The sequence below is a fragment of the Eptatretus burgeri genome, chromosome 12 (assembly GCF_056783735.1).
Source record: "Eptatretus burgeri isolate ZD-2024b chromosome 12, Ebu_testis_v1, whole genome shotgun sequence".
NCBI lineage: Eukaryota > Metazoa > Chordata > Myxini > Myxiniformes > Myxinidae > Eptatretus > Eptatretus burgeri.
This window is the reverse complement of record NC_140972.1, coordinates 13,817,384-13,844,808: the sequence shown is the minus strand read 5'-3', so window position 1 is coordinate 13,844,808 and position 27,425 is coordinate 13,817,384. Positions and strand designations below refer to the sequence as shown.

General features: G+C 53.9%; 1 protein-coding gene across 9 annotated transcripts in view; it reads right to left on the bottom strand.

Moving 5' to 3' along the window:
- Nucleotides 1-7,140: 7,140 nt before the first annotated feature.
- The window catches only part of CLPX (caseinolytic mitochondrial matrix peptidase chaperone subunit X), an 80,370-nt gene continuing 60,085 nt past the window's right edge, over nt 7,141-27,425 (bottom strand). For 7 of the 9 annotated variants that reach the window (XM_085849592.1, XM_085849598.1, XM_085849597.1 and 4 more), the window contains 7 exons: nt 18,236-18,400; nt 12,712-12,800; nt 10,468-10,632; nt 10,074-10,370; nt 9,834-9,926; nt 9,557-9,663; nt 7,141-7,990 (listed from right to left, as the gene is read on the bottom strand). In XM_085849592.1, the coding sequence (XP_085705718.1) occupies nt 7,906-7,990; nt 9,557-9,663; nt 9,834-9,926; nt 10,074-10,370; nt 10,468-10,632; nt 12,712-12,800; nt 18,236-18,400 (1,001 nt within the window). In that variant the 3' untranslated portion in view covers nt 7,141-7,905. The remainder of the gene's footprint in view (nt 7,991-9,556; nt 9,664-9,833; nt 9,927-10,073; nt 10,371-10,467; nt 10,633-12,711; nt 12,801-18,235; nt 18,401-27,425) is intronic. The other 2 variants (XM_085849599.1, XM_085849600.1) reach the window with 1 other exon arrangement.

Sequence of the window (27,425 nt, the reverse complement as noted above, 5' to 3'; positions counted from 1 at the left end):
CCCCTGTTCCTCCTCCTCCTCCCCCCTGTTCCTCCTCCTCCTCCCCCCCTGTTCCTCCTCCTCCTCCTCCCCCTGTTCCTCCTCCTCCTCCTCCTCCTCCCCCCCTGTTCCTCCTCCTCCTCCCCCCTGTTCCTCCTCCTCCTCCCCCCTGTTCCTCCTCCTCCTCCCCCTGTTCCTCCTCCTCCTCCCCCCCTGTTCCTCCTCCTCCTCCCCCTGTTCCTCCTCCTCCTCCCCCCTGTTCCTCCTCCTCCTCCTCCTCCCCCTGTTCCTCCTCCTCCTCCTCCCCTGTTCCTCCTCCTCCTCCTCCCCTGTTCCTCCTCCCCTCCTCCCCCTCCTCCCCTGTTGCTCCTCCTCCCCCTCCTCCCCTGTTCCTCCTCCTCCCCTGTTCCTCCTCCTCCCCTCCTCCTCCCCCTCCTCCCCTGTTCCTCCTCCTCCCCCTCCTCCCCTGTTCCTCCTCCTCCCCTCCCCCTCCTCCCCCTCCTCCCCTGTTCCTCCTCCTCCCCCTCCTCCCATGTTCCTCCTCCTCCCATGTTCCTCCTCCTCCCATGTTCCTCCTCCCTCCTCCCCTGTTCCTCCTCCTCCCCCTCCTCCTCCTCCTCCCCTGTTCCTCCTCCTCCTCCCCCTCCTCCCCTGTTCCTCCTCCTCCTCCCCCTCCTCCCCTGTTCCTCCTCCTCCCCTCCTCCCCTGTTCCTCCTCCTCCTCCTCCTCCCCTGTTCCTCCTCCTCCTCCCCCCCCCTGTTCCTCCTCCTCCTCCCCCCTGTTCCTCCTCCTCCTCCCCCCCTGTTCCTCCTCCTCCTCCTCCCCCCCTGTTCCTCCTCCTCCTCCCCCTGTTCCTCCTCCTCCTCCCCCCTGTTCCTCCTCCTCCTCCTCCCTGTTCCTCCTCCCCCTCCTCCCCTGTTCCTCCTCCTCCCCGTTCCTCCTCCTCCCCCGTTCCTCCTCCCCCTCCTCCCCTGTTCCCCTCCTCCTCCCCTGTTCCTCCTCCTCCCCCTCCTCCCCTGTTCCTCCTCCTCCCCTCCTCCCCTCCTCCCCCTCCTCCCCTGTTGCTCCTCCTCCCCCTCCTCCCCTGTTGCTCCTCCTCCCCTGTTCCTCCTCCCCTCCTCCCCCTCCTCCCCTGTTGCTCCTCCTCCCCCTCCTCCCCTGTTGCTCCTCCTCCCCTCCTCCCCTGTTCCTCCTACCCCTCCTCCCCTGTTCCTCCTCCTCCTCCCCCTCTTCCCCCCTCCTCCCCCCTCTTCCCCTCCCCTCCTCCCCTGTTCCTCCTCCTCCCCCTCCTCCTCCTCCCCTGTTCCTCCTCCTCCTCCTCCCCCTCCTCCTCCTCCTCCTCCTCCTCCTCCCCTGTTGCTCCTCCTCCCCTCCTCCCCTGTTGCTCCTCCTCCCCTGTTCCTCCTCCCCTCCTCCCCTGTTCCTCCTCCTCCCCTGTTCCCCCTGTTCCTCGTCCTCCCCTGTTCCCCCTGTTCCTCGTCCTCCCCTCCTCCCCTGTTCCTCCTCCTCCCCTGTTCCCCCTGTTCCTCCTCCTCCCCTGTTCCCCCTGTTCCCCGTCCTCCCCTGTTCCTCCTCCTCCCCCTCCTCCCCTGTTCCTCCTCCTCCCCCTCCTCCCCTGTACCTCCTCCTCCCCCTCCTCCCCTGTTCCTCCTCCTCCCCTCCTCCCCTGTTCCTCCTCCTCCTCCCCTGTTCCTCCTCCTCCCCCTCCTCCCCTGTTCCTCCTCCTCCCCTCCTCCCCTGTTCCTCCTCCTCCCCCTGTTCCTCCTCCTCCCCTCCTCCCCTGTTCCTCCTCCTCCCCCTCCTCCCCTGTTCCTCCTCCTCCCCTCCTCCCCTGTTCCTCCTCCTCCCCTCCTCCTCCCCCTCCTCCCCTGTTCCTCCTCCTCCCCCTCCTCCCCTGTTCCTCCTCCTCCCCCTCCTCCTCCCCTCCTCCCCTGTTCCTCCTCCTCCTCCCCTGTTCCTCCTCCTCCCCCTCCTCCCCTGTTCCTCCTCCTCCCCTCCTCCTCCCCTGTTCCTCCTCCTCCCCTCCTCCCCTGTTCCTCCTCCTCCCCCTCCTCCCCTGTTCCTCCTCCTCCCCCTCCTCCCCTGTTCCTCCTCCTCCCCCTCCTCCCCTGTTCCTCCTCCTCCCCTCCTCCCCTGTTCCTCCTCCTCCCCCTCCTCCCCTGTTCCTCCTCCTCCCCCTCCTCCCCTGTTCCTCCTCCTCCCCCTCCTCCCCTGTTCCTCCTCCTCCCCCTCCTCCCCTGTTCCTCCTCCTCCCCCTCCTCCCCTGTTCCTCCTCCTCCTCCTCCCCTGTTCCTCCTCCTCCCCCTCCTCCCCTGTTCCTCCTCCTCCTCCCCTCCTCCTCCTCCCCTGTTCCTCCTCCTCCCCCTCGTCCTCCCCTGTTCCTCCTCCTCCCCCTCGTCCTCCCCTGTTCCTCCTCCTCCCCCTCGTCCTCCCCTGTTCCTCCTCCTCCCCCTCGTCCTCCCCTGTTCCTCCTCCTCCCCCTCCTCCCCCTCCTCCCCTGTTCCTCCTCCTCCCCCTCGTCCTCCCCTGTTCCTCCTCCTCCCCCTCCTCCCCTGTTCCTCCTCCTCCCCTCCTCCCCTGTTCCTCCTCCTCCCCCTCCTCCCCTGTTCCTCCTCCTCCCCTGTCCCTCCTCCTCCCCTCCTCCCCCTCCCCCTCCTCCCCTCCTCCCCTGTTCCTCCTCCCCCTCCTCCCCTGTTCCTCCTCCTCCCCCTCCTCCCCTGTTCCTCCTCCTCCCCCTCCTCCTCCCTGTTCCTCCTCCTCCCCCTCCTCCCCTGTTCCTCCTCCTCCCCCTCCTCCCCTGTACCTCCTCCTCCCCCTCGTCCTCCCCTGTTCCTCCTCCTCCCCCTCGTCCTCCCCTGTTCCTCCTCCTCCCCCTCGTCCTCCCCTGTTCCTCCTCCTCCCCCTCCTCCCCTGTTCCTCCTCCTCCCCCTCCTCCCCTGTTCCTCCTCCTCCCCCTCCTCCCCTGTACCTCATCCTCCCCCTCCTCCCCTGTTCCTCCTCCTCCCCTCGTCCTCCCCTGTTCCTCCTCCTCCCCTCGTCCTCCCCTGTTCCTCCTCCTCCCCCTCGTCCTCCCCTGTTCCTCCTCCTCCCCCTCGTCCTCCCCTGTTCCTCCTCCTCCCCTCGTCCTCCCCTGTTCCTCCTCCTCCCCTCCTCCCCTGTTCCTCCTCCTCCCCCTCCTCCCCTGTACCTCCTCCTCCCCCTCCTCCCCTGTTCCTCCTCCTCCCCCTCCTCCCCTGTTCCTCCTCCTCCCCCTCCTCCCCTGTTCCTCCTCCTCCCCCTCCTCCCCTGTTCCTCCTCCTCCCCCTCCTCCCCTGTTCCTCCTCCTCCCCCTCCTCCCCTGTTCCTCCTCCTCCCCCTCCTCCCCTGTTCCTCCTCCTCCCCCTCCTCCCCTGTTCCTCCTCCTCCCCTCCTCCTCCTCCTCCTCCCTGTTCCTCCTCCTCCCCTGTCCTCCTCCTCCTCCTCCCTCCTCCCCTGTTCCTCCTCCCCCTCCTCCCCTGTTCCTCCTCCTCCCCTCCTCCCCTGTTCCTCCTCCTCCCCCTCCTCCCCTGTTCCTCCTCCTCCCCCTCCTCCCCTGTTCCTCCTCCTCCCCCTCCTCCCCTGTTCCTCCTCCTCCCCCTCCTCCCCTGTTCCTCCTCCTCCCCCTCCTCCCCTGTTCCTCCTCCTCCCCCTCCTCCCCTGTTCCTCCTCCTCCCCTCCTCCTCCCCTGTTCCTCCTCCTCCCCCTCCTCCCCTGTTCCTCCTCCTCCCCCTCCTCCCCTGTTCCTCCTCCTCCCCCTCCTCCCCTGTTCCTCCTCCTCCCCCTCCTCCCCTGTTCCTCCTCCTCCCCCTCCTCCCCTGTTCCTCCTCCTCCCCCTCCTCCCCTGTTCCTCCTCCTCCCCTCCTCCTCCCCTGTTCCTCCTCCTCCCCTCCTCCCCTGTTCCTCCTCCTCCCCCTCCTCCCCTGTTCCTCCTCCTCCCCCTCCTCCCCTGTTCCTCCTCCTCCCCCTCCTCCCCTGTTCCTCCTCCTCCCCCTCCTCCCCTGTTCCTCCTCCTCCCCTCCTCCCCTGTTCCTCCTCCTCCCCTCCTCCCCTGTTCCTCCTCCTCCCCCTCCTCCCCTGTTCCTCCTCCTCCCCCTCCTCCCCTGTTCCTCCTCCTCCCCTCCTCCCCTGTTCCTCCTCCTCCCCCTCCTCCCCTGTTCCTCCTCCTCCCCCTCCTCCCCTGTTCCTCCTCCTCCCCTCCTCCCCTGTTCCTCCTCCTCCCCTCCTCCCCTGTTCCTCCTCCTCCCCCTCCTCCCCTGTTCCTCCTCCTCCCCCCTCCTCCCCTGTTCCTCCTCCTCCCCTCCTCCCCTGTTCCTCCTCCTCCCCCTCCTCCCCTGTTCCTCCTCCTCCCCCTCCTCCCCTGTTCCTCCTCCTCCCCCTCCTCCCCTGTTCCTCCTCCTCCCCCTCCTCCCCTGTTCCTCCTCCTCCCCCTCCTCCCCTGTTCCTCCTCCTCCCCTCCTCCCCTGTTCCTCCTCCTCCCCCTCCTCCCCTGTTCCTCCTCCTCCCCCTCCTCCCCTGTTCCTCCTCCTCCCCCTCCTCCCCTGTTCCTCCTCCTCCCCTCCTCCCCTGTTCCTCCTCCTCCCTCTCCTCCCCTGTTCCTCCTCCTCCCCCTCCTCCCCTGTTCCTCCTCCTCCCCCTCCTCCCCTGTTCCTCCTCCTCCCCCTCCTCCCCTGTTCCTCCTCCTCCCCCTCCTCCCCTGTTCCTCCTCCTCCCCCTCCTCCCCTGTTCCTCCTCCTCCCCCTCCTCCCCTGTTCCTCCTCCTCCCCCTCCTCCCCTGTTCCTCCTCCTCCCCCTCCTCCCCTGTTCCTGCGCCTCCCCCTCCTCCCCTGTTCCTCCTCCTCCCCCTCCTCCCCTGTTCCTCCTCCTCCCCTCCTCCCCTGTTCCTCCTCCTCCCCCTCCTCCCCTGTTCCTCCTCCTCCCCCTCCTCCCCTGTTCCTCCTCCTCCTCCCCTGTTCCTCCTCCTCCCCCTCCTCCCCTGTTCCTCCTCCTCCCCTCCTCCCCTGTTCCTCCTCCTCCCCCTCCTCCCTGTTCCTCCTCCTCCTCCTCCCCTGTTCCTCCTCCTCCCTCCTCCTCCCTGTTCCTCCTCCTCCTCCTCCCTCCTCCTCCCCTGTTCCTCCTCCTCCCCTCCTCCCCTGTTCCTCCTCCTCCCCCTCCTCCCCTGTTCCTCCTCCTCCCCTGTTCCTCCTCCTCTCCCCTGTTCCTCCTCCTCCCCCTCCTCCCCTGTTCCTCCTCCTCCCCCTCCTCCCCTGTTCCTCCTCCTCCCCTCCTCCCCTGTTCCTCCTCCTCCCCTCCTCCCCTGTTCCTCCTCCTCCCCCTCCTCCCCTGTTCCTCCTCCTCCCCCTCGTCCTCCCCTGTTCCTCCTCCTCCCCCTCCTCCCCTGTTCCTCCTCCTCCCCCTCCTCCCCTGTTCCTCCTCCTCCCCCTCCTCCCCTGTTCCTCCTCCTCCCCCTCCTCCCCTGTTCCTCCTCCTCCCCGTTCCTCCTCCTCCCCCTCCTCCCCTGTTCCTCCTCCTCCCCCTCCTCCCCTGTTCCTCCTCCTCCCCTCCTCCCTGTTCCTCCTCCTCCCTCCTCCCCTGTTCCTCCTCCTCCCCCTCCTCCCCTGTTCCTCCTCCTCCCCCTCCTCCCCTGTTCCTCCTCCTCCCCCTCCTCCCCTGTTCCTCCTCCTCCCCTCCTCCCCCTCTCCTCCCCTGTTCCTCCTCCTCCCCTGTTCCTCCTCCTCCCCCTCCTCCCCTGTTCCTCCTCCTCCCCTGTTCCTCCTCCTCCCCCTCCTCCCCTGTTCCTCCTCCTCCCCCTCCTCCCCTGTTCCTCCTCCTCCCCCTCCTCCCCTGTTCCTCCTCCTCCCCTCCTCCCCTGTTCCTCCTCCTCCCCCTCCTCCCCTGTTCCTCCTCCTCCCCCTCCTCCCCTGTTCCTCCTCCTCCCCCTCCTCCCCTGTTCCTCCTCCTCCCCCTCCTCCCCTGTTCCTCCTCCTCCCCTCCTCCCCTGTTCCTCCTCCTCCCCCTCCTCCCCTGTTCCTCCTCCTCCCCGTTCCTCCTCCTCCCCCTCCTCCCCTGTTCCTCCTCCTCCCCCTCCTCCCCTGTTCCTCCTCCTCCCCCGTTCCTCCTCCTCCCCCTCCTCCCCTGTTCCCCCTCCTCCCCTGTTCCTCCTCCTCCCCCTCCTCCCCTGTTCCTCCTCCTCCCCTGTTCCTCCTCCTCCCCCTCCTCCCCTGTTCCTCCTCCTCCCCTTCCTCCCCTGTTCCTCCTCCTCCCCTTCCTCCCCTGTTCCTCCTCCTCCTCCCCTCCTCCCCTGTTCCTCCTCCTCCCCTCCTCCCCTGTTCCTCCTCCTCCCCCTCCTCCCCTGTTCCTCCTCCTCCCCCTCCTCCCCTGTTCCTCCTCCTCCCCCTCCTCCCCTGTTCCTCCTCCTCCCCTGTTCCTCCTCCTCCCCCTCCTCCCCCTCCTCCCCTGTTCCTCCTCCTCCCCTGTTCCTCCTCCTCCCTCCTCCCTGTTCCTCCTCCTCCTCCTCCCCTGTTCCTCCTCCTCCCCCTCCTCCCCTGTTCCTCCTCCTCCCCCTCCTCCCCTGTTCCTCCTCCTCCCCTCCTCCCCTGTTCCTCCTCCTCCCCCTCCTCCCCTGTTCCTCCTCCTCCCCCTCCTCCCCTGTTCCTCCTCCTCCCCCTCCTCCCCTGTTCCTCCTCCTCCTCCTCCTCCCCCTCCTCCTCCCCCTCCTCCTCCTCCTCCCCTCCTCCTCCACCCCTGTTCCTCCTCCCCCTCCTGTTCCTCCTCCTCCTCCCCCTCCTCCCCTGTTCCTCCTCCTCCTCCAGATCTGGATCCAGACCTGAACCAAAATCAAGTCAGCTGTTTCTTGTCACCTGCCCAACTCGTCCACCAAGTTTTCTCACAACTTGTTGAAATATGCTACACATCTCTTTCCCCCCCCCCCCCTATTGATCAATGGTGAAGAATTGATATCTGCTCAGATCCCGATCTTCACTGAAATCGAATAAATTCGTCCACCAAGTTTTGTCTGAAACCGTCCATAACATTTGATATCCTGGTCACAGACAAACATATTACCAACCACTGACGGTGTGGACTTGGGTTTCTTCAAACAGTTGATTCCCCATCAATCAGCACAACACAGCTTGATACCACAATGGACAGATCCTACACCACCAATTATTGCATTCGTTTACTTTTAATGTATCTTTAGGCTGGGAAACAGTTGTAAGAAAGTGATCACAGAACGTTTTGAAAATAATTTTGTACAGTCTGTCCTTCCTAATCATGAGTAACTTGTTACATTTCCTAAATGAGTCGTTATACACAACAGACATGCTTATACGCAGGTGCAGCATCTTCACAAACGTTCGGGTAAATGAGAGGTGCAAAGGCAATGAAATCGAGGGGGAAAGCCAGGCGTCGAAATACAACCAACCGCAAGCTGGTCTCTGATCAAAAATGAACGTTGCTGAAATCACGCAAGATATCGTGAGGCAAGGTGGAAATGACCTGTTTGTATCCCAATTCTCTGAGGACCTCCATTAAAATTCCACCTGCTCATCATCGTGGCGAATGTCCACAGCCGGTCTCAAGCACAGATTGTTTTTTTCTCTCTTTCAAAGCTGCCGAGGGTGCCATCGACCTTGGAATCTCGACAACTTGGCTAATATTCAATTGCATCCCCGTCAAATGCGCAAATTTTTTTTCCAAAGCGTGAAAATATTTCAATTCTCTGAAAGGAATTTTATTTTTAAATAAAGCATCAACTCAACGTACAAGACTGAACGGATCAGTCGGAGACTCGCCGCATGCGACCACCCGACGAAAATCAGGACGACGTGATCGGTCGGTGTCGAGTATGCAGGGAGCTTCCACCAGGTCGTGGAAGTGCAGGTCAAAGCAGTCTAAGGCTTTGGCACCACAGTTACCCGATCGATGAGCTCAGCTGTTCATGGCATCTCGCTGTTGGGGCCAAGTTACCTCGTCCATTCCCAACTCGCCTTCTTCCTCCGAGTCACGGCGGGCCCTTGCCAGACGAAGGTTGAGGCAATGGGGGAGAAAGTGGTTACTTTCGGGGCTCAACAACAATGTAGCACAATACACAAAAAGCTACGACAGAGCGCTTTTTTTTTGTTTGTTTGTTTTTCAAAGCTGTTTCACTTTGCCCTTTCCATCTGCAGGTGGAGGGAAAAATTAATAAACTGTGCACCATGACCCAAGTGGGAGAAAAAAAACCCAATATCCGACAAAAATTGTTCGAATTTGGAAGTATTTCCCTTTTCTTTTCCAGGAAATAGAACAGCACTACCACACACTTTGGTGTGATTCGGGTGTGAGATCCGACTTGGGCAAACTCCTCCTGTGTGACCTGAAAGTAAACCGATATTGGATGGAAACGTGAGATGCTCTCAGAGCAATAATTTAACCTCGATGTTTCCGTTTGGAGGAAGGCCATGCTGTTTCTTCATTACATGTGGAAACAGGATCATTCATTTTAATTATGGTAGTTTGAGGAAGGTGGGGGGGGGGAGGTGCAAGAGAGAAGAGGTGCGAAACAGTGCTGTGGATAAGGATCAGATTATGAATTTTGACAATTCCAGTGATGCTCAAAATTACAAATCCTTAATCTTTCAAGCTGCTTCTGAAAAACAATTTCAATATTAAAACTAGTAATCGGCGTCCGCAACCATCCTTGACCACGTCGTGGAACGTCTGCCGAGACCCTCAATTTTTTTTTTACTTTCAAATTAATTTTCTCCGCAACCGCTTCACTTTTCAACATCGGAGCACGTATCCCATGGATAATTTTTTTTTCGTCACAAAGTTATCTGATGATTGGATGGACGATTTGGCCGGCATCACAAAAAGTCCTGTCTGTCGGCATCGGTTGCAGGGTGCATCACGTAGCAGGAAAATGGAAACGGCGGAGTGAAAGCCAAATTGAGGTCAAATTTTAAAAAACCTTCATCACTGCCAGAAACGATTTGGAACTTTTAACACTGTAGTTACCAACTGCACGTGATCATGATGAGACGTTAGCACACGGTATGGTTGTGTCGTGACTCACGAATTTTTTTTTCAGTAATTCATTAATTTTCCAAACACGTGAACTCTGCTAACCAACCAGCTGCATCCTTCCGGCGAGCCAATCAACGCATGGGATGTTTTTTTCAGTGACGACACATTGGAAGCTTGCACGCCTTCACGTACAAGCCTTTCTCATCCCCATTTACGAGTCACTCGACACGTCATTATTTTTAACCGTGACTTTTGATTCGACTTTATCAAGACTACTGAGTGAAGTGGACTTCGTTCGTTTGGTTAAACAGCCATGACTGCAACGAACGAGTTTTCCTCTTCTACTTGCCACTTTCAACGCCATTCCAAAGCTTCAGTGGCTCACAGCACCATTCAATCTTTCTTTCTTCACCAACCACAGGAGAGACCCAAAAGGAGTAATCGTCAGCCGGACATCATCTCAACACGTCGTTGCATTGTTAATGTGAGTGAGATTCTCTTGTTCTGGTTTAAGCATCATCATCGTCATCATCTTAACCAGCATAATGAAAGGGAATAATCATCACAGTTGTACCTTATGTATATGGGGCTTTTCTTGCCCTCCACTACATCCTTGTTGAGTTGAACGGTAACAATGTCCGAGGAAGGCACATCGAACATGGGGTCCAGAAGAAACTTCTCCTGCAAACGATAAGGTATTGCAAAAGTTATTTCAATCGTTCACAAATTTAGATGCGATGGTCACAAACGCCAATAATGAACCAAAGTCAAGATGTTTTGGTATTAGCACTAACGACAATCATGAAGGAACGGTAAACACAAACAACTTTGGTGCGATCATCTCGTCTTACCATAATGGACCTGAGACCACGAGCTCCGGTCTTCCGCTCCAAAGCCATTTTCGCAATCACCCTCAGGGCATCTGTATCTACAGTAAGTTGACACTGCACACAATATCAGCTTTCATCCTCACCTCCATCACTAAGTCATTGCTTCAAAATAAAAGGCAGTCTACATCACATTAGCTCAGCAATTTGTTCAAATAAATTTGTAACCAGACATAACAGAAGTGAAACGTGCAGAGAAACTACCTTGTCCATGCTGAACAAGGCCTGGAACTGGGGAACCAGAGCGTTACGTGGTTCCGTAAGGATGCGCATGAGCGTGTCCTCATCCAGGCTGTGCAAGGGGACAACCACAGGCAGGCGGCCCACAAACTCAGGGATCATACCGAACTCTATGAGATCCCGTGCCTCAACGAAGCGCAAAAGCCGGTCCTTTTCTCTCATCTCCTCCACGGCACTGCCGTCGCCAGCGCTGTAAGCACGATCCGCATCGGCTGCGGCACGACGCCCCGCACCCTCGCTCGGCGTTCCAAATCCCAGGTACTGCACGAAAAGCGAGGCATAAATAAGCGTTATAAACAATTTAAGAGCCGTTAAGAAGAGGCACTCCCAGCCCTGTGCCTGCTCCAAGAGCCGTTACCTTTTCGTTTTTACGCCGGCTAATGATGCGGTCCAAACCATTAAAAGCCCCTGAGCCAATGAACAGGATGTTGGTGGTGTCCACCTGAACTGTCTCGCCACGCAACTTGCGAGAGTTGCGTTCGGGAACATTTACGATCGTTCCCTCAAGCATTTTCAACAAGCCCTGGGGGTGTTGGTCAAAACAGAGGAGTTTCCCCAAATCAACAGTCTTATTCACACATTTTTACATCAATCACTTGATACAATATTTGCCAAAAAAGAAAGATTTAAAACTCCATCCAGCTTGCAATACTTCTGACAACACCAATAGCATCCATCCATCCATCCATCCATCCATCGGGACCATACTTTGTCCAGAGCGTTGGTGCTGCATAAGCAGTCTCTGACTATTGGACACAATCCTGGACAGGTCACCACAGGACAGCAGGTACTCGTTTTGCCGACCTCGGAAGGATGACAGGCTGAGTTGACCCCACCTAGTATTAATTCAATGGCCGAGAGGGATTTGAACTCAGGATCTGAGGATCCCAAGCCCACAACCCTAACCATTAAGCCAACAGCAGGAATTTAACAGCATTGCTCAACAACGTTTGTACTTGTACCTTGATATATCCATCTGCCTTCACATGAGAAAAGTTCCTTAATTCGATCTGATTTGATGCTCATCATTCGGTGTTTTATTTACTTATTTTTAACCTAGAAAATGCTCAAAACGGTCATGTCGAGCATTTTTCTTCCACGCAAATAAAACAATAGTCTTTTGGAGATAATACTACTCCCTGCTCGAGAAACTAAAAATGGGGAAGGGATGACAGAGGTACGTCGTGAAAACCCAAAATAGAGGCCCACAGTGTGGTTGACCTATTACAGGGTTTTGGACAAAAAAAAAAGAAGAAGATGGTTGCAGTGATAGTTACACTTTTACACTGTGCAGTTTGACTCATTGTATTCCAATCAACATGCTGGTGAAGTATGCTATAGTTTCCATGTACTAGGCCAAGGGTCAGCAATGCATGCTGATGCTTTGGCATATCAATTTGATTGTTTATTGCACCCAAACAAGGAACCTCAACGCAAATCCTATTTTATTCCTTTCATGAACCAATTTCAATCAAATTCCATCCATCCATCCATCCATTGGGACCATGCTCTGCGCAGAGCGTTGGTGCTGCCTAAGCAGTCTCCTTAGCTATTGGACACAATCCTGGACGGGTCACCACTCCGACACAGGATACCAGCAAGCTGGCACTCATTTTGCCGACCTCGGAACAATGACAGGCAGAGTCAACCCCACCTGGTATTAATTCAACAGCCAAGTGGGATTTGAACTCAGGATCCCAAGACCCCACACCCTAACCATTAAGCAAACACCAGGCATAATCAAATTCAATGAACGTCATTCACGCTCAAGGAGAGATGAACAAGACTTGGGTCTTTAACCAAAGTGATAAAAAATAAAATAACCCCCCAAATATGACAATACACACCACAACGGATTTGTCTTCCCACAAATGGAACTGTTTACTGCGACTCAGGAAACGAACGTAAATTGTGTAAACCGTGGGACTGCTGTGGGAGCTACGTGATCTCACCAAGTTGACAGCTCAAAGTGGTTGTGGTTCGTGAATGCGTTGTGATGGCCTGCTAGTTGTGATGAGGTACTGCTGATGTGGTGCCCTCGCTCATTGGTGCAGAAATTTGGAATTTGGTCCAGAGTGCCGGCAATAACGCGCACGCGCTCCACGGCTACTGGGATCGTTAACGCGAAAGACAATGCTGGCAGACGGCTGCAGGGTAGCATCATTGGCTGAGGTTGCGGCTGTGCGGCTGATGCATTGCCCTGCTGCAGGTCAGGGCAGGAATTTGTAATTTGTTCATTGTGCAGGGGATAGCTTGCTTGCCCTTCCCGAAGGACACAGTGGGATCTTTAACGTCCATCTACGAATGCCGGCTGGACAGGACGCACTGTTTAAGGTCCATCCGAGGGACGGCACACACACACGCACACACACTGATGAAGCATCCTGCCTGTGAAACACCAGGATGGCAGTTTATAGTTGGGCCAAGATTCAAACCCAGGCTGCACAGCTTAAAGGTGATTGTGCACACCTCTAGGCCATCCGACCAGGCCTTAAATGCAGTACGTGTCCTTTTTGAATAGACGATGCCCAACGTCTCACGAGGCAGTATAAAGTGACCGTACATACTCGTATACATATTCACGTATTAAATTGCTACTTACCTGCTGCACTCCCTCTCCTCCTACATCTCTGAGTTGGTGAATTCCCGGCACACTGCCAATCTTGTCCACCTCGTCAAGGAAAACGATGCCTGCAGAACAAAGTACAGTGCATAATCACCACGTCCCAGTGTTTGCCTTGCAACGTCTGCAAGCAAAGATTAGCACCTGAAGAAATAGCCCATCCGATTTCTCACCGAGAATGGTTCGGTTACTCGAGTTGTTCGTTTTATATTTATATATATATATATATATATATATATATATATATATATATATATATATATATATATATATATATATATTTATATATATATATATATATATATATATATATATATATATATATATATATATATATATATATATATATATATATATCCATGGTTGATGTTCATGGAAGAGCAAGGACCCAGAACAGATCAGGATATAATACAACAAAGGGAACAAGAGAAAGGGGCAACACCAACAGCAAGGTAGATGGAGAAAGTAGACGGAGATGGACAAACAAGAGATGCAGGTAACGATGAGGGTCAGGGGAAAACGCAAGGGGTGGACAAGATGGATACATCAGCAAATTTTTGGGAGTTGTGGGGTGGTTTAATGAGTGTAGAAACGATCATGGATTTGGATGGGGGGTGATTTGAGATGGTGGTGAATAGCAGTCTTGAAGACCTGGAGGGAATAATGAGATTGAAGAGAATGTGGAAGTTTGTTCCACAGGTGGGGGGAAAAAAAGAGAGAGGAACAAAGAAGTGGAGGTGATCATTGATTCTGGATTTATGCAGTTTCATGAGGAGGGGGTTGCTGGTGCATCACGTGCTTCCTGTGGATATCTGGGGGGCGGGGGGGGCACAAAGCATGGAGAGAGCAGACGGCGCAAGACCAGAAATGAGGTGGAGGAAGATATTTCACCGACCTGTTGGCTATGGTGAAGTGATAGGCCCATAGAATTGGCTTCATCGTGAGGGATTCCAATGATCTTGAAAGCCTTGGTTTCAACCTGAGCAAGATGTGAGGCAGGGGAGTCATCCAGAGGGTGGAGCAGTACTCCATAAAGCTGTGGATTAAACCCTTATAGGTGGACACGAACTCAGGTGTGCCAAGGACTTTTCATGATGGCTGACACTTTGGAGACAAACTTTGAAATGTGGCTGGCCCAAGGGAGATCATGACAGAGTGAGACCCAAGAGATGACAATACCTTCGAGGTCGTTGTTGAGATTGTAGATGGGAGGGTTTGCGGTACGGTCCTTTCAGAGAGAGAGAGAGAGGGAGAGGGAGAGAGTGTGTGTGGGATTTATCAGGATTGAGAGTCATATTTCTAGTGTTTAGCCAGTTTGTGATTTTGTCAAGGTCTGAGGAGAGGGAAGAGACTGCTGCCGGTCTGTCATAAGAATGTGGGATGTCATGGCAAAGAGTGGAGTCATCAGTAATGACATAGACGATTTTACAGTCAGTGAGATCATTGATGCAGATTTGGAATAATTTGGGGCCAAGAACACTGCCTTGGGGTATTCCAGCCTTGACAGGGAGAGGAGAACAAAGGGTTCTGTTGAGAACCACACATTGACTACAAGAGTGGAGGAAGTCAGGATTCCAAGAGTAGAGTTGGCCTTGGATTCCATAAGCAGACAGTTTGGAGAGCAAGGCAGGATGCCAGACTGTATGGAAAGTTTGAGATTTGCCCAGAGAGACTACCCTAATCTCGTGTCTGATATTGAGGGCCTCCGCCATTGTTGGGTGAGTCGAAGCAGCATGTCAAAGGGAGAGCAACTAGGTCTGAATCCAAACTGATGATTTGAGATGAGGCTGTTGGAGAAAAGGAATGATTTTATGTCAACTGTGGTGATGGATTCCATGACCTTGCTGATGATTGGAAGTAACCTCATGGGGCTGCAGTTAAGGGGATCCATTTTTTGCACCTTTTTAAGTTATGCTGTGATGACGGCAGATGACGCGTGTGTGTGTGTGTGTGTGTGTGTGTGTGTGTGTGTGTGTGTGTGTGTGTGTGTGTGTGTGTGTGTGTGTGTGTGTGTGTGTGTGTGTGTGTGTGTGTGTGTGTGTGTGTGTGTGTGAAAAAGAGAGAGAAAGAGAGAAAGAGAGAAAAGAGAAAGAGAGGTTAGGACACGTGAGCTGATGCCGTCTGGTCCAGGTGCAGAGTCAGAGTTGAGGGCTGTCAAACTTTTCCATCTTCTCAGGTGCAAAAGAAACAGAATCCTGGAGCAGTTGGGTATGTCAGTAAAGGATGGGTATCGAGAATGAGGGGTTGGGGACACAATATTTGGAAGCAAACACAGAATTGAGGCATTTGGCCTTCTCATGAGCAGAGTCGGCTGTGGTGCCATTTCAAGAAAGAGAAGAGAGGGAAGGGATGAAAGGGGACCATACACCAGAGACCGACTTTACAAGACTGCCAGGTTTTAGAGAAGGAGGCAAGTTTGAAAGTTCATTCTTGAGATTGAACAGATATTGTTTTCTGGCTCTCCTGAAAGTAGACACAGACTTGTTGCAGGCCTTGTGCAATGATCTGCGGTTGCCTTTGTTTGGATTTGCCTTCCAAGAGGAGAATGCAAGTTGTTTTAAAGCAACAGCCTCGACACACGATTCAGAGAAGCAAGAGCGGGAGGATGGGTAAGATAATTGAAGATGAGATGGGATGAATCTGTGCATATGAGAGAGCAGGTTTCTGTGGAAGCATTCATTCCCAGGCTAAATTAATGGGGCGGTAGATATAGGAGACCAGTCCTGAAGTGAGATGGCTGCTTGCAGTCCCTGCCTCTTTGCTTGACTGAACTGCCATGGAGATGCTGACCTTCACAAGCACAAGATCAGATGAGCCAATTGGGGCAGAGGACGAGCAAAACACATTTGCGGGAAATTTTGTCATCATCAAATCCAGAATGGAGATTTACCATTTGGGAGAAATCCGGGTGGGAAAGTTCACGGATCGAGTCAGTCCCATGGAGTTACAGAAGTCCTTTGCAAAAGTTCCATGGCTGGTGAGAGGTACCAACACCCAGACAATTAGCATGGTGACAATTGAAATCACCACATATAAGGAAGAGAGAGAGTTGGGATGAATTGTTAATAGTTAATCCATGTCATCTGAGAAAGATGTAGATGGAGTTGTCACTGTTGGGAGATGGTACGACACAGACAAACATGAGGTGGGAGCGGAGGAGAAGTCACAGCTAGTGGTACTCCTGGGGGGGGGGGTTGGTAGGAACAAGAGGATGGAGAGTGAGAAATAGTTTTTCATGCATAGTGCAACTCCACCCTGAGGATGGGGTTTTGGTCGATCAAATCGGAGGAAACAAAAGCCAGGGAGACACCAAAGAATCTGGGACGACGGGACGTCCTGTGGGAGAAAGGATTCTGTTAAACAGATGATATCTGGTTTATTCGTTTATCGGCAGCGGTCCGGATTTAGAGATCTGTCAGGTTGGAATGGAGGCCTCAGATATTTGAGACCGACACAGTTGGGTGAGGGTGAGCAACGTTCTTACCACTGGACTCTGACCAGCAATTACAAGATTACGTTTTGGTTTTCGCTTCAGATTGAAGCCAATTGTGCTGAGCAACGGTTGCTTCCAATTGTTATTCCCTCTTAGATGTGAATCAGCTCGCTGTAGTGAAGGAAACTTAAAAAAAATATATCACAAGACGAAAACTTGAACGATTTGGTAAATGAGTCTCGAGAGCTTTGTATAGGATTATACGGGTGCGGTACAATTAGCTTTTCATCCAAAATGTGATTTAAATCGAATTGTTTAGGTGAAAACGTTTTTGTGATTCTGCACGCTCATGTTCTTGGAATAAACACTCAAACGAAGCTCAGATTTGTGTTTTTCTTTTCTGAACAATATTGGCCTCATGGGCGAGCTTACGATGACGTCACAGACGGTTGTTATCTTTTCAAGACATCGTATAGACAAAGCGAATCAACAAATGTATGGAATTTGAATCCAGGAGCATCATTAGCCATGTGCTCAGAGAGAACGATGAAACAGGTGGACCCAAATGACATCACTTGAGAATCCAGCACTTCAGTGATACGACAAATGTGTACACGTGTCCTCTTGGACACATGTCGATGCCTTCGAATGAAGTTTGAGTGATTATGGGAGCCATTTATGAACAAGCAAATGCGTAAATCTCTTCTGTGAGCCACCGTCGGGTGATCAGAGTAATGTCCTCACATTCCCAACGACATTTACCTCTTCCTCAACATTCACGACTGGGCTGGCAGGATAGCCTGAGGCACGCACACTCGCGTCAAAGCCATCCAGCCGGGGTTTGAATCTTGTCTCAGCTATAAACGGTCATCCCGGTGTCTCGTCGGCAGGGTCATGCATCAATGTGTGTGCCATCCCTCAGATGGATGTTAAACAGGGCATCCCATCTGTTGGCAATCGTTGATGGACATTAAAGATCCCAGGGTCTCCTTCGTGAAGAGCAGGTGAGTTATCAACGGCCCCATGAACAAATTACAAATTTCTGCCCGAGCCTTCACAGGAGTGCACTGCATCAGCGGCACATGCTCCCAGCAATGATGCAACCGGCAGCGACAGGTTGCATATGACATGAATGAATTCAAAGCTGCAGATGCACAATGGGAAATGCAGACAAAAACACAAAGGGGGAATACAGAAAATAACTTGTCTGGTACTCCGAGGACAAGCGGATATCTACTTAAAGCCAAAAAAATATCTGTGATCACCTGCAAACTTCCACCGCGCTGCGTGACCAAGTGCTCCTGCACCACCTCAACGACCAAACCAATGCGAGACGTGTATCAAGCGTGAAAAATATGGAAGGTTTTGCTAAAACGGCACGACAGATTAGAATATGTTTATGTACACGCAAACAATGTGAGAGCCTGAGACTTGGTGTGGACATCATTTCAGCAGTAAACTAGAACGGCGCTCGGTACAGCACAAACCTCTGCCAGGCTGAACATTTTAAGTTTTGTATCCCACCGAGAGGCCGGATCTGCATATGGATCTTAACCCAAATCAAATCTGCTTGTTCTTGTCACCTACCCAACTGATCCACCAAGTTTGCGTCCATAACTTTTTGAACTATCGTGCTATATACCGTTTTTGTTTTTGTCCCCATTACGGATCTTCACCAAAACTGAATCAACAAGTCCATGTCACACAACCAACCTGTCCACCAAATTTTGTCTGAATCCATCAATAACTTTTGAGATATCCTGCTCACAGACTAACACACAGGGATAAAAACACAACCTCCACCTACTTTTGGTGACAGAGGTGATCAAGCGAAGAACTGTGCACATGCGTGATGAAACTGGAAGCACAATATTCGGGAAAATTTTGCAGAATGGTTCGAACAATATAACGCTTGGAACGTACAGTAACAGTTTAAGCAACCGTCAGAAAGTTAGAGGCCTGAGAAATTTGATCATTTACCTTTGCCTGGCATGCAATCTATGATCGATTGGTTCAAGCTCTTTCATGAGCCTGACAGGGTTTAGGGAAGGAATGAAAATGTATAAGCACCTTGCTGAGCTCGTTCCACACTGTAGTTGGCATCCTGCAAGAGCTTTGCAATAACAGACTCGATGTCCTCACCCACGTAACCAGCCTGAGTCAGTGTTGTGCAGTCACAGATGGCGAATGGTACATCGAGACAGCGAGCAAGGGTCTGAGCCAGCAGTGTTTTGCCTGCACAAACAAGTATGGTGGTGCAACATGACGTGTCAACATTATAAGCATGTTGGAAAAGTTGTACCGAAAACATACGTACATAGATATGTATATATATATATATATATATATATATATATATATATATATATATATATATATATATATATATATATATATATATATATATGTGTGTATATATATATATATATATATTGTTGTGGTTACCAGATTCGCAAACCACCATTCAGGTCCCTTAGGTGAGGTATCTCGGTAAGTGCATGTGTAGTTAGGCCCAAACCCGTTGTCTAGTGGGAATACATGTCATTTATGCGAGCTGCGACTCTTCAGGATAGCCGTTTTTCTTTTACTATCTTTATTTTGGACCAACCGCCATGATCACAACCACAACATCAACCACCAACCACAACGCCGCTTCACCACAACCGCCACGACCTTCCCGTCACACCTCGCAACCGTAGCATCGCCACCGTTCTTGCCCCGCTGTGGGTACCGGTGTTGGACTCATGCAGAACGCGCGTCGAACAGCGTGTACAAAATCACGGATTTTGTGCTTCAAAAACGGATCAAAAACGACACACGCCCACTTTTTGCCGTCCAATCGGTGAGCGAGGGGCGAATTGGCCCCGCCCCCAGGGCGATCGATATATGCAAATTTGTGGATCAAAAAGCCTTCACGCCCACTTTTTCTCGGGCCAATGGGGAGCGAGGTGAAAGGTCAAAGGGAGGGGGTCAAAGGCGAAGCTACGGGGGGGATAAAAAGGACGGTGTTCGTCAGTCAAGAGAACGAGAACGAGAAGGAGTCGGAACGGAGGGGACGAGTGTGGAAGTCTGGAGCCCGAAGCCTGCAGTAGCTGGAGAAGCTGAAGAGAGTCGGACGAGGGGGTGCTCGCGTCGGTGCCAGGAGCTGCACGCCCGAGGGAGGCCGGCAGCGCGACCTGGCCGAGGTGGAGACGCACACCAGGGATAATAAAGATCCTCTATACCCCGAGCATCAGCAACCCCCTCCTGTTTCCCCCCGCGCTGAGATAGTGCGACCAAGGGGGCCCCTTTTCCCACCCCCCTGCCTGGCACTGTCCGCGAGGCCCGCGGAGAGAAGCGCCATCGCCGCTCCGCGTCTCATCACCAGACGGGTAGGCGCGACCCGGTCTCGGCCTCAGGCCCGCCTCATTCTTGAGGATATTTCTTTTCCTTGGTTTTGGGTATGTGTTGTCGGCGCCGTCTGTGAAGTAGAATTGTATAAGTGTTGCCGTGTGCTCGGTAGTCGGTATTAGCTCTGCACTGTGTTTTCGCTTTTATATTTGCTTTTTGTGTAAATGGAATTGTGTTTTCTTTTTTTGTGTGCTTTTGGTGGAATTGTATTTGTGTGCTTCCCGTGTGCCGCGAATAAATGTGCTTTATTGTTGAACTGTTCTCCCGCTTCGCTTCGTCTTTTCCTCCATTGAATCCCCATCTTGCTTCACGTAAAGGGTTGGTAGTGGGCTGAATACGCCCGATAATTAATCGAACCGTCGAGGTCGACGATAACACCGCTCGGTTATTCTGATAGTACGGAACGGGTCGCTTAAGTGGCCCGTGTCCGAAGTCGACCTGCGGCGAGGTGCGATCGCCCGGTCTACCCTCCGCGTGGGTACTTAGGTAGGTCGAATTTGGCGAGCAACCCTATCCCACGCGGGGGCTGATTGGCTCGATCGCGGTGAGACCGAAAGGTCCACCCGTGACTGGTTCCCGGCGTTAGTCCGAGAGGGTCACGACTGGATTGTCCGTCCGGAGGGCGACGTGCCGCGATTCGAGTTACGTGGCCGTCGCACGCCGGCGGGCGCGAAATCCGCAACACTGGTGTCAGGTCGTGCGATACAAATTCATCGCCCTCCTCGCGGCACTGGTATCGGAGAACAGGAAAACGGGCTCTCCTGTCTCCGGCTAAATTCACGGGAATCGGTCCAGGGGTGAGAGAAGCGACCCCCGATTCCCTCCAAATTACGAGCGATTCAAATTAACCCTTCACGAGAAGCAAGATGGCGTCTCAAGGCGAGCGGGTGCCGGGTGGATTAGGTATGTGTAATAGTAATGTAGAATCCATGGTCCAGGATGGAATCCCCGTGCAGGAAATGTTGATTGTGCAGGAACACGGACTCGCCCAACTGAACCCAGGGCCCGAGGTGGGTGCGGCAGCGGCCGCGGTGTATGACACCTCCCCCCCTCTCCACCAAGACCCTTCCCCAACCCTTGCCGAAACGGCTCAGCTGAGTGCATCCAACATGGCCCAGCTATAGCCATGCTGGCGGCAATGAACAAACAAATGAATGAAGTGAAAACGACGATGGATGCGAATACACAAAAGATGGATACAAATACAAATGAAATGAAAAACGAAATGAACAAGCAAATGAATGAAGTGAAAACGACGATGGATGCGAATACACAGCAAATAAACGGAATGGAAGCAAACATGAAGGAAGAAATGAAAGAGCTACGGGGTGAGACGCAGAACATGGGCCGATGCCTGCAGGCGGGCATGAAGGCCGTGACAAAGGAAATAATAGTGGAGACAAGGGAGGTAAAGGGTGAAGAGTTGGCAGAGACACAGGAGATAGAAAAAATAGAGGAAAGACTACACGAGGAAGACGGGGTAAGTGACGCACACACACACACGGAGGTAGTGGAGGATATTAGGGGTGAGCTGGCGGACTGGGTAGAGACCCAGTGCGAGCACCTGGATGGCCTCCTCCAGGAACGAGGGGAGGGAGTATGCCCCTTGAGTCGAGTCACGACCAGGTGAGTTCGGTCGTGCTTTGCGAGGTTGAGGGGACGGGTGCTGTGGACGGGTGCACGGAGAGCTTGGGGGGTGTAGAGGCCCCGGAGACCCTTGTGGGGACACGAATCCCCAGTGTGGTTGTCCCTGTGTGTGTGGTGTAAGGTGTGAGTGCGTCCCCGTGTGTGGAAGCGACCCCGTGTGTGAGTGGTGTGGTGGCGATGGTGCCGGAGTGCGTGCTTCCCAGCACGCCGTGTGTGGATGAGGCACCGTGTGTGAGAGAGGCCGTGTGTGTGGATGAAACGGCCAGTATGAATGAGGCACCACGTGTGAGTGGTGTGGTGGCGATGTTGCCGGAGTACGTGCTTCCCAGCACACCGTGTGTGGATGAGGCACGGAGTGTGAGTGAGGCACCGCGGGTGAGTGCCCCCGCGTGTATGAGTGAGGCACGGTGTGTGGATGAGGCACCGCGGGTGAGTGCCCCCGCGTGTGTGAGTAGTATGGTTTGTGTGAGTAGTGAGGCACGCGTGAGTGAACGGCCGTGTGCAAGGTCGCTGTGTGCCAGGGAGACCGTGTGTGTGAGAGAGCGGTATGTGAGGGAGATGTCGGTTGGCATGCGGGAGCACGCAGCCGCGTCTCCCGGTGTGAATGTGATGGAGTGGACTGTGTGCGTCGTAACACGCAGGTGTGCGTGGGTTGAATGGAGACGACGACGGCGACAGAAGAAAGAAAGCCGAGTAGCGGCTGTAGCTATTTCGGGGACCGTGCCGGGTTCGCCCAGCAGTGAGCGCGAGGTTCGTGCTGTGCAACGCACGAGACCACCACGTGCTCACTTGCGAGAGTGAAGTCCCGGTCCGGAAACGCACGCGGTGGATTTGCCGATCCCGCGGACGGACAAAGTTTAGGCAGGTAAATGGATTTGGACCGGACGGGTTCTCCACGCGATCGTGTGTGTTAAGCTCCAACGGGCAAAGCACATGTGTTCGCGTGGGGAACCCCTCGAGACGTGGGGCTTGTTTTTTTTATGCGCACGGTGACGTCATGGCTGCACGTGGGGTTGGAATCCGGCAGGAGGGGTATCTCTGCCGGATGGTCCCGTCCAAGGAGGGACGAGGAACACGTGCAGCTGCATGACGTCACGGGCAGGTGCAAAGTGCGCGAGCTCTGAGTTGCCGCGCAGGTGCTGCGCATGGGAAAAAAAAAAAAAAGCAAGCCTCACTTTCGGGTGTACAGGATTCCTGGGCAAGGGGTGAAAGACCCCCTTACCCAGGGCACAGGATGAAAACTAGTTAGGGGGAAGGGTTAGCTTAGTTAGACCGACTTCATGGGGCAGGGGTAAGTCCTCATGGAGTCCGTGGAATGGATTAGTTAGAGGGATTTAGATGAGCTTTAGGTTGGGAAATAAAATGAATTTTTGAGTTAGGAGACAGTGACAGACTTGTGGATGTGTAGTGGGGACGTAGTTTAGCTACGTAGTGTTAAAAGGAACGTGCTGTAGTTTAAGGGACGACGTGGGAGCACGAGTTAGTTAGGGGAGGTAGTTAGAAGGATGGCAGAGTTCAGCGGTGAGTGTGTTGAAGAGTTGGTGAGTTGTGAGGCATGTGCTTGGTGAGTGAGTGAGGCCAGCGGGTCTGTGTGTGTGGAGTGAATGGGGAATGCATGGTGCGATGAGTGATTGGGGGGAGGAGTGACTCCCGCCCAAGGGACCCCGGGGTCAGTATAAAGTGAGTTAGCTGGGTTAGTCAAATTGAAAAATGGAGGTCGTTTTGTTGTTGGTGGGAAAGTAGGCTCGAGACCCATTTGGAGGGGTGCAGGAGCCCTGTTGACGGGCTTGGGAGCGTGGCTGCGAAAGGTGAGTATCGCTGAGTGGGTACCCCGGGCACCAGGCTAGTCGGCCGCGGTAGGCCATGGGCCCATGGGGGGCCGGGATAGAGTAGTGGGCACGGGTGCGCCTGCTTGGTGCGGGGGCCCGGGGCGCCATTAGCCGCGTGGGCAGTGTTGTGGGCACGGGTGACCCTCGGAAAGGGGCCCGGGAGGCCGGCCTGCCACGTGTGCGTTTCAGGGGAGGTGCCATGGGGGGCACTCCCCGGTGTTAGGAAGCTGGTAGGCTCGGAGGCAGTGTAGTGCCCGGGGGTGCCATAGCGGGAGATTCGGCAGAGGGTCGTGCCTGCCAAAGGGAGCCACGTGTCCCAGCCAGGAGACCGTGTGAGGGCACGGAGAGAAAATTGGGGGGCGAGGCCCGAAATTGTGAGGACACCAACACAGGCGACGGGAATCTGGGTTGTTAGAACCAATAGTTTAAGCGAGAGGCGCTTGTTGAAAGCCCCGGGGTAGTTTAACAGTTAAATGGTTAGGGAAGATTAGGAGATGTACCCCTCCGCACCATCCATCCCCTCGCTCTCGTTGTGGGCCGCTGGACCCACTTTGGGTTAGATCGCCGAACTCTGGGGAGGCCATTCTGAGGCTTGAATTGGGCCTCGACAAAGGACGCTAGCTCTCCCTTGTTCCCCTCCGGGAAGGGAACGTAGGGGTTGGGAGTAGGCTAGGTGACAGGATAGGTTAGCCGAACAAGGACGATAAAGGGGGTTAGGGGACGATTTATAGTGGGGAAGTAAAAATAAAAACAACAAAAAAATAAGTTGGGGCTAAATTGGCGTTTGACAAATTAAGGGAGTGGGTATGTACAGTGACAGGCAAAGGCGATAGGTGGGAGGGAGACAGGTAGGTAGGTCCGAGCCCGCCTTCCAAGTGGCCAGCACCACCGCACTCCCTCCACCAACCTCCACTGAACGGCAAAGGCTGGCCAGCTTCATCTGCTGGCTGTGTTACTTCAAGGCCTGTGCCGGCCCACTTGATCGGCAGCTGTTGTTTTGCTGCAAGGCCCGTGCCGGCTGGATCGTCTGCAGCTGCTGTGCTGCAAGGCCTGTGCCGGCCAGTTCATCTGCCGGCTGTGTTTGCCTGCAGCGGCCTTCTTCTGCGGGCTGTGTTTGCCTGCTCACCTTTGCCATGCCATGCCCACTGCCCACGTTCACCAGCCCCGTTCAAATTTTGCTTTGCCCCCCCCTGTTCATTTCCATGTGCGCCAGGATCAAGGCAACAGTTTGCAAGCTGCGAGAACTGCCCTGTTGGCAGCTACAACACGGGCCTGCAGTGGCGACCCGTGCACCGTGTTTGTGTTCATGCATCTATTCGTTGCGCTCATTGCGTGTGCCACTTGAGCTGGCACGGAGACTGCGTTTGTGCAGCCCATGCACCGTTGTGGTTCACTGCATTCAGTTCAAGCCATCCATCCATCCATTCGTTGTGCTCATTGCGTGTGCCACTTGAGCTGGCACGGAGACTGCGTTGTGCAGCCCATGCACCGTTGTGGTTCACTGCGTTCAGTTCAAAAGGGAAGGCCTTGGACTGCGTGTGAGCAGCCAGCCACGTTCCCTGTCACCTGCATTGTTTGAGCCAGAGACTGCATGCGGGCAGCCTGGCTCCCTGCTAACTGCTTTTCTTTTGCAGAGTTCAGTGATCCTGGGCCATGGTTTAGTGTAAAATTTGTAAGTTAAGGTTAAGATGTACTGTAAATATGAGTGCGCCCCCGGCATGTATGTCTTAGCGCCGGCAATTTTATTTAAGTCGTCCGTATGAGTGAGTTTGTTTAGATAGTTACGCAGCCCTCAGGTTATTTATTTTGGGGACACGAATACCATGAATGTCGCACTCAGGGATCCGTAGGTAAAATGTACTAGGGGAAAACTACACATGATGGCACACGAAAATTTGACGACTCGGGACGAGTCTGTAAAAAGGGAAGGGGGTAGTGTTGTGGTTACCAGATTCGCAAACCACCATTCAGGTCCCTTAGGTGAGGTATCTCGGTAAGTGCATGTGTAGTTAGGCCCAAACCCGTTGTCTAGTGGGAATACATGTCATTTATGCGAGCTGCGACTCTTCAGGATAGCCGTTTTTCTTTTACTATCTTTATTTTGGACCAACCGCCATGATCACAACCACAACATCAACCACCAACCACAACGCCGCTTCACCACAACCGCCACGACCTTCCCGTCACACCTCGCAACCGTAGCATCGCCACCGTTCTTGCCCCGCTGTGGGTACCGGTGTTGGACTCATGCAGAACGCGCGTCGAACAGCGTGTACAAAATCACGGATTTTGTGCTTCAAAAACGGATCAAAAACGACACACGCCCACTTTTTGCCGTCCAATCGGTGAGCGAGGGGCGACTGGCCCGCCCCAGGGCGATCGATATATGCAAATTTGTGGATCAAAAGCCTTCACGCCCACTTTTTCTCGGGCCAATGGGGAGCGAGGTGAAAGGTCAAAGGGAGGGGACAAAGGCGAAGCTACGGGGGGATAAAAAGGACGGTGTTCGTCAGTCAAGAGAACGAGAACGAGAAGGAGTCGGAACGGAGGGGACGAGTGTGGAAGTCTGGAGCCCGAAGCCTGCAGTAGCTGGAGAAGCTGAAGAGAGTCGGACGAGGGGGTGCTCGCGTCGGTGCCAGGAGCTGCACGCCCGAGGGAGGCCGGCAGCGCGACCTGGCCGAGGTGGAGACGCACACCAGGGATAATAAAGATCCTCTATACCCCGAGCATCAGCAACCCCCTCCTGTTTCCCCCCGCGCTGAGATAGTGCGACCAAGGGGGCCCCTTTTCCCACCCCCCTGCCTGACACTGTCCGCGAGGCCCGCGGAGAGAAGCGCCATCGCCGCTCCGCGTCTCATCACCAGACGGGTAGGCGCGACCCGGTCTCGGCCTCAGGCCCGCCTCATTCTTGAGGATATTTCTTTTCCTTGGTTTTGGGTATGTGTTGTCGGCGCCGTCTGTGAAGTAGAATTGTATAAGTGTTGCCGTGTGCTCGGTAGTCGGTATTAGCTCTGCACTGTGTTTTCGCTTTTATATTTGCTTTTTGTGTAAATGGAATTGTGTTTTCTTTTTTTTGTGTGCTTTTGGTGGAATTGTATTTGTGTGCTTCCCGTGTGCCGCGAATAAATGTGCTTTATTGTTGAACTGTTCTCCCGCTTCGCTTCGTCTTTTCCTCCATTGAATCCCCATCTTGCTTCACGTAAAGGGTTGGTAGTGGGCTGAATACACCCGATAATTAATCGAACCGTCGAGGTCGACGATAACACCGCTCGGTTATTCTGATAGTACGGAACGGGTCGCTTAAGTGGCCCGTGTCCGAAGTCGACCTGCGGCGAGGTGCGATCGCCCGGTCTACCCTCCGCGTGGGTACTTAGGTAGGTCGAATTTGGCGAGCAACCCTATCCCACGCGGGGGCTGATTGGCTCGATCGCGGTGAGACCGAAAGGTCCACCCGTGACTGGTTCCCGGCGTTAGTCCGAGAGGGTCACGACTGGATTGTCCGTCCGGTGGGCGACGTGCCGCGATTCGAGTTACGTGGCCGTCGCACGCCGGCGGGCGCGAAATCCGCAACAATATATATATATATATATATATATATATATATGTGTGTATATATATATATATATATATATATATATATATATATATATATATATATATATATATATATATATAGATATAGATATAGATATATATATATATATATATATATATATTGTTGTGGTTACCAAATTCGCAAACCACCATTCAGGTCCCTTAGGTGAGATATCTCGGTAAGTATATGTGTAGTTAGGCCCAAACCCGTGGTCTAGTGGGAATACATGTCATTTATGCGTGCTGCGACTCTTCAGGATAGCCGTTTTTCTTTTACTATCTTTATTTTGGACCAACCGCCATGATTACCACCGCCAACCGCGTCTCAACAGTCATCACAACATCAACCACCCACCGCGGCGCCGCTTCACCACAACAGCCACGACCTTGACCGTCAACCCTCGCAACCGTCGCATCGCCACCGTTCTTGCGCCGCTTGTGGGTACCGGTATTGGACTCGTGCAGGGCGCGCGCCGAACAGCGTGTACAAAACCACGGACTTTCCGCTCCAAAAACGGATCAAAAACGACACACGCCCACTTTTGTTCCGTCCAATCGGTGAGCGAGGGGCGATTTGGCCCCGCCTCCAGGGCGTTGGAGGGCGGTCGCTATATGCAAATTCATGGATCAAAATGCATTCACGCCCACTTTTTATCGGGCCAATGGGGAGCGAGGTGAAAGGTCGAAGGCAGGGGGTCAAAGGCGAAGCCACGGGGCTTAGATAAGCGGCTGCGTTCGTCAGAAAAGTGTCGTCGTGTGCGTTGGAGTTGTGTGTGCGTTGGAAGGAGTTCGCAGGAGGA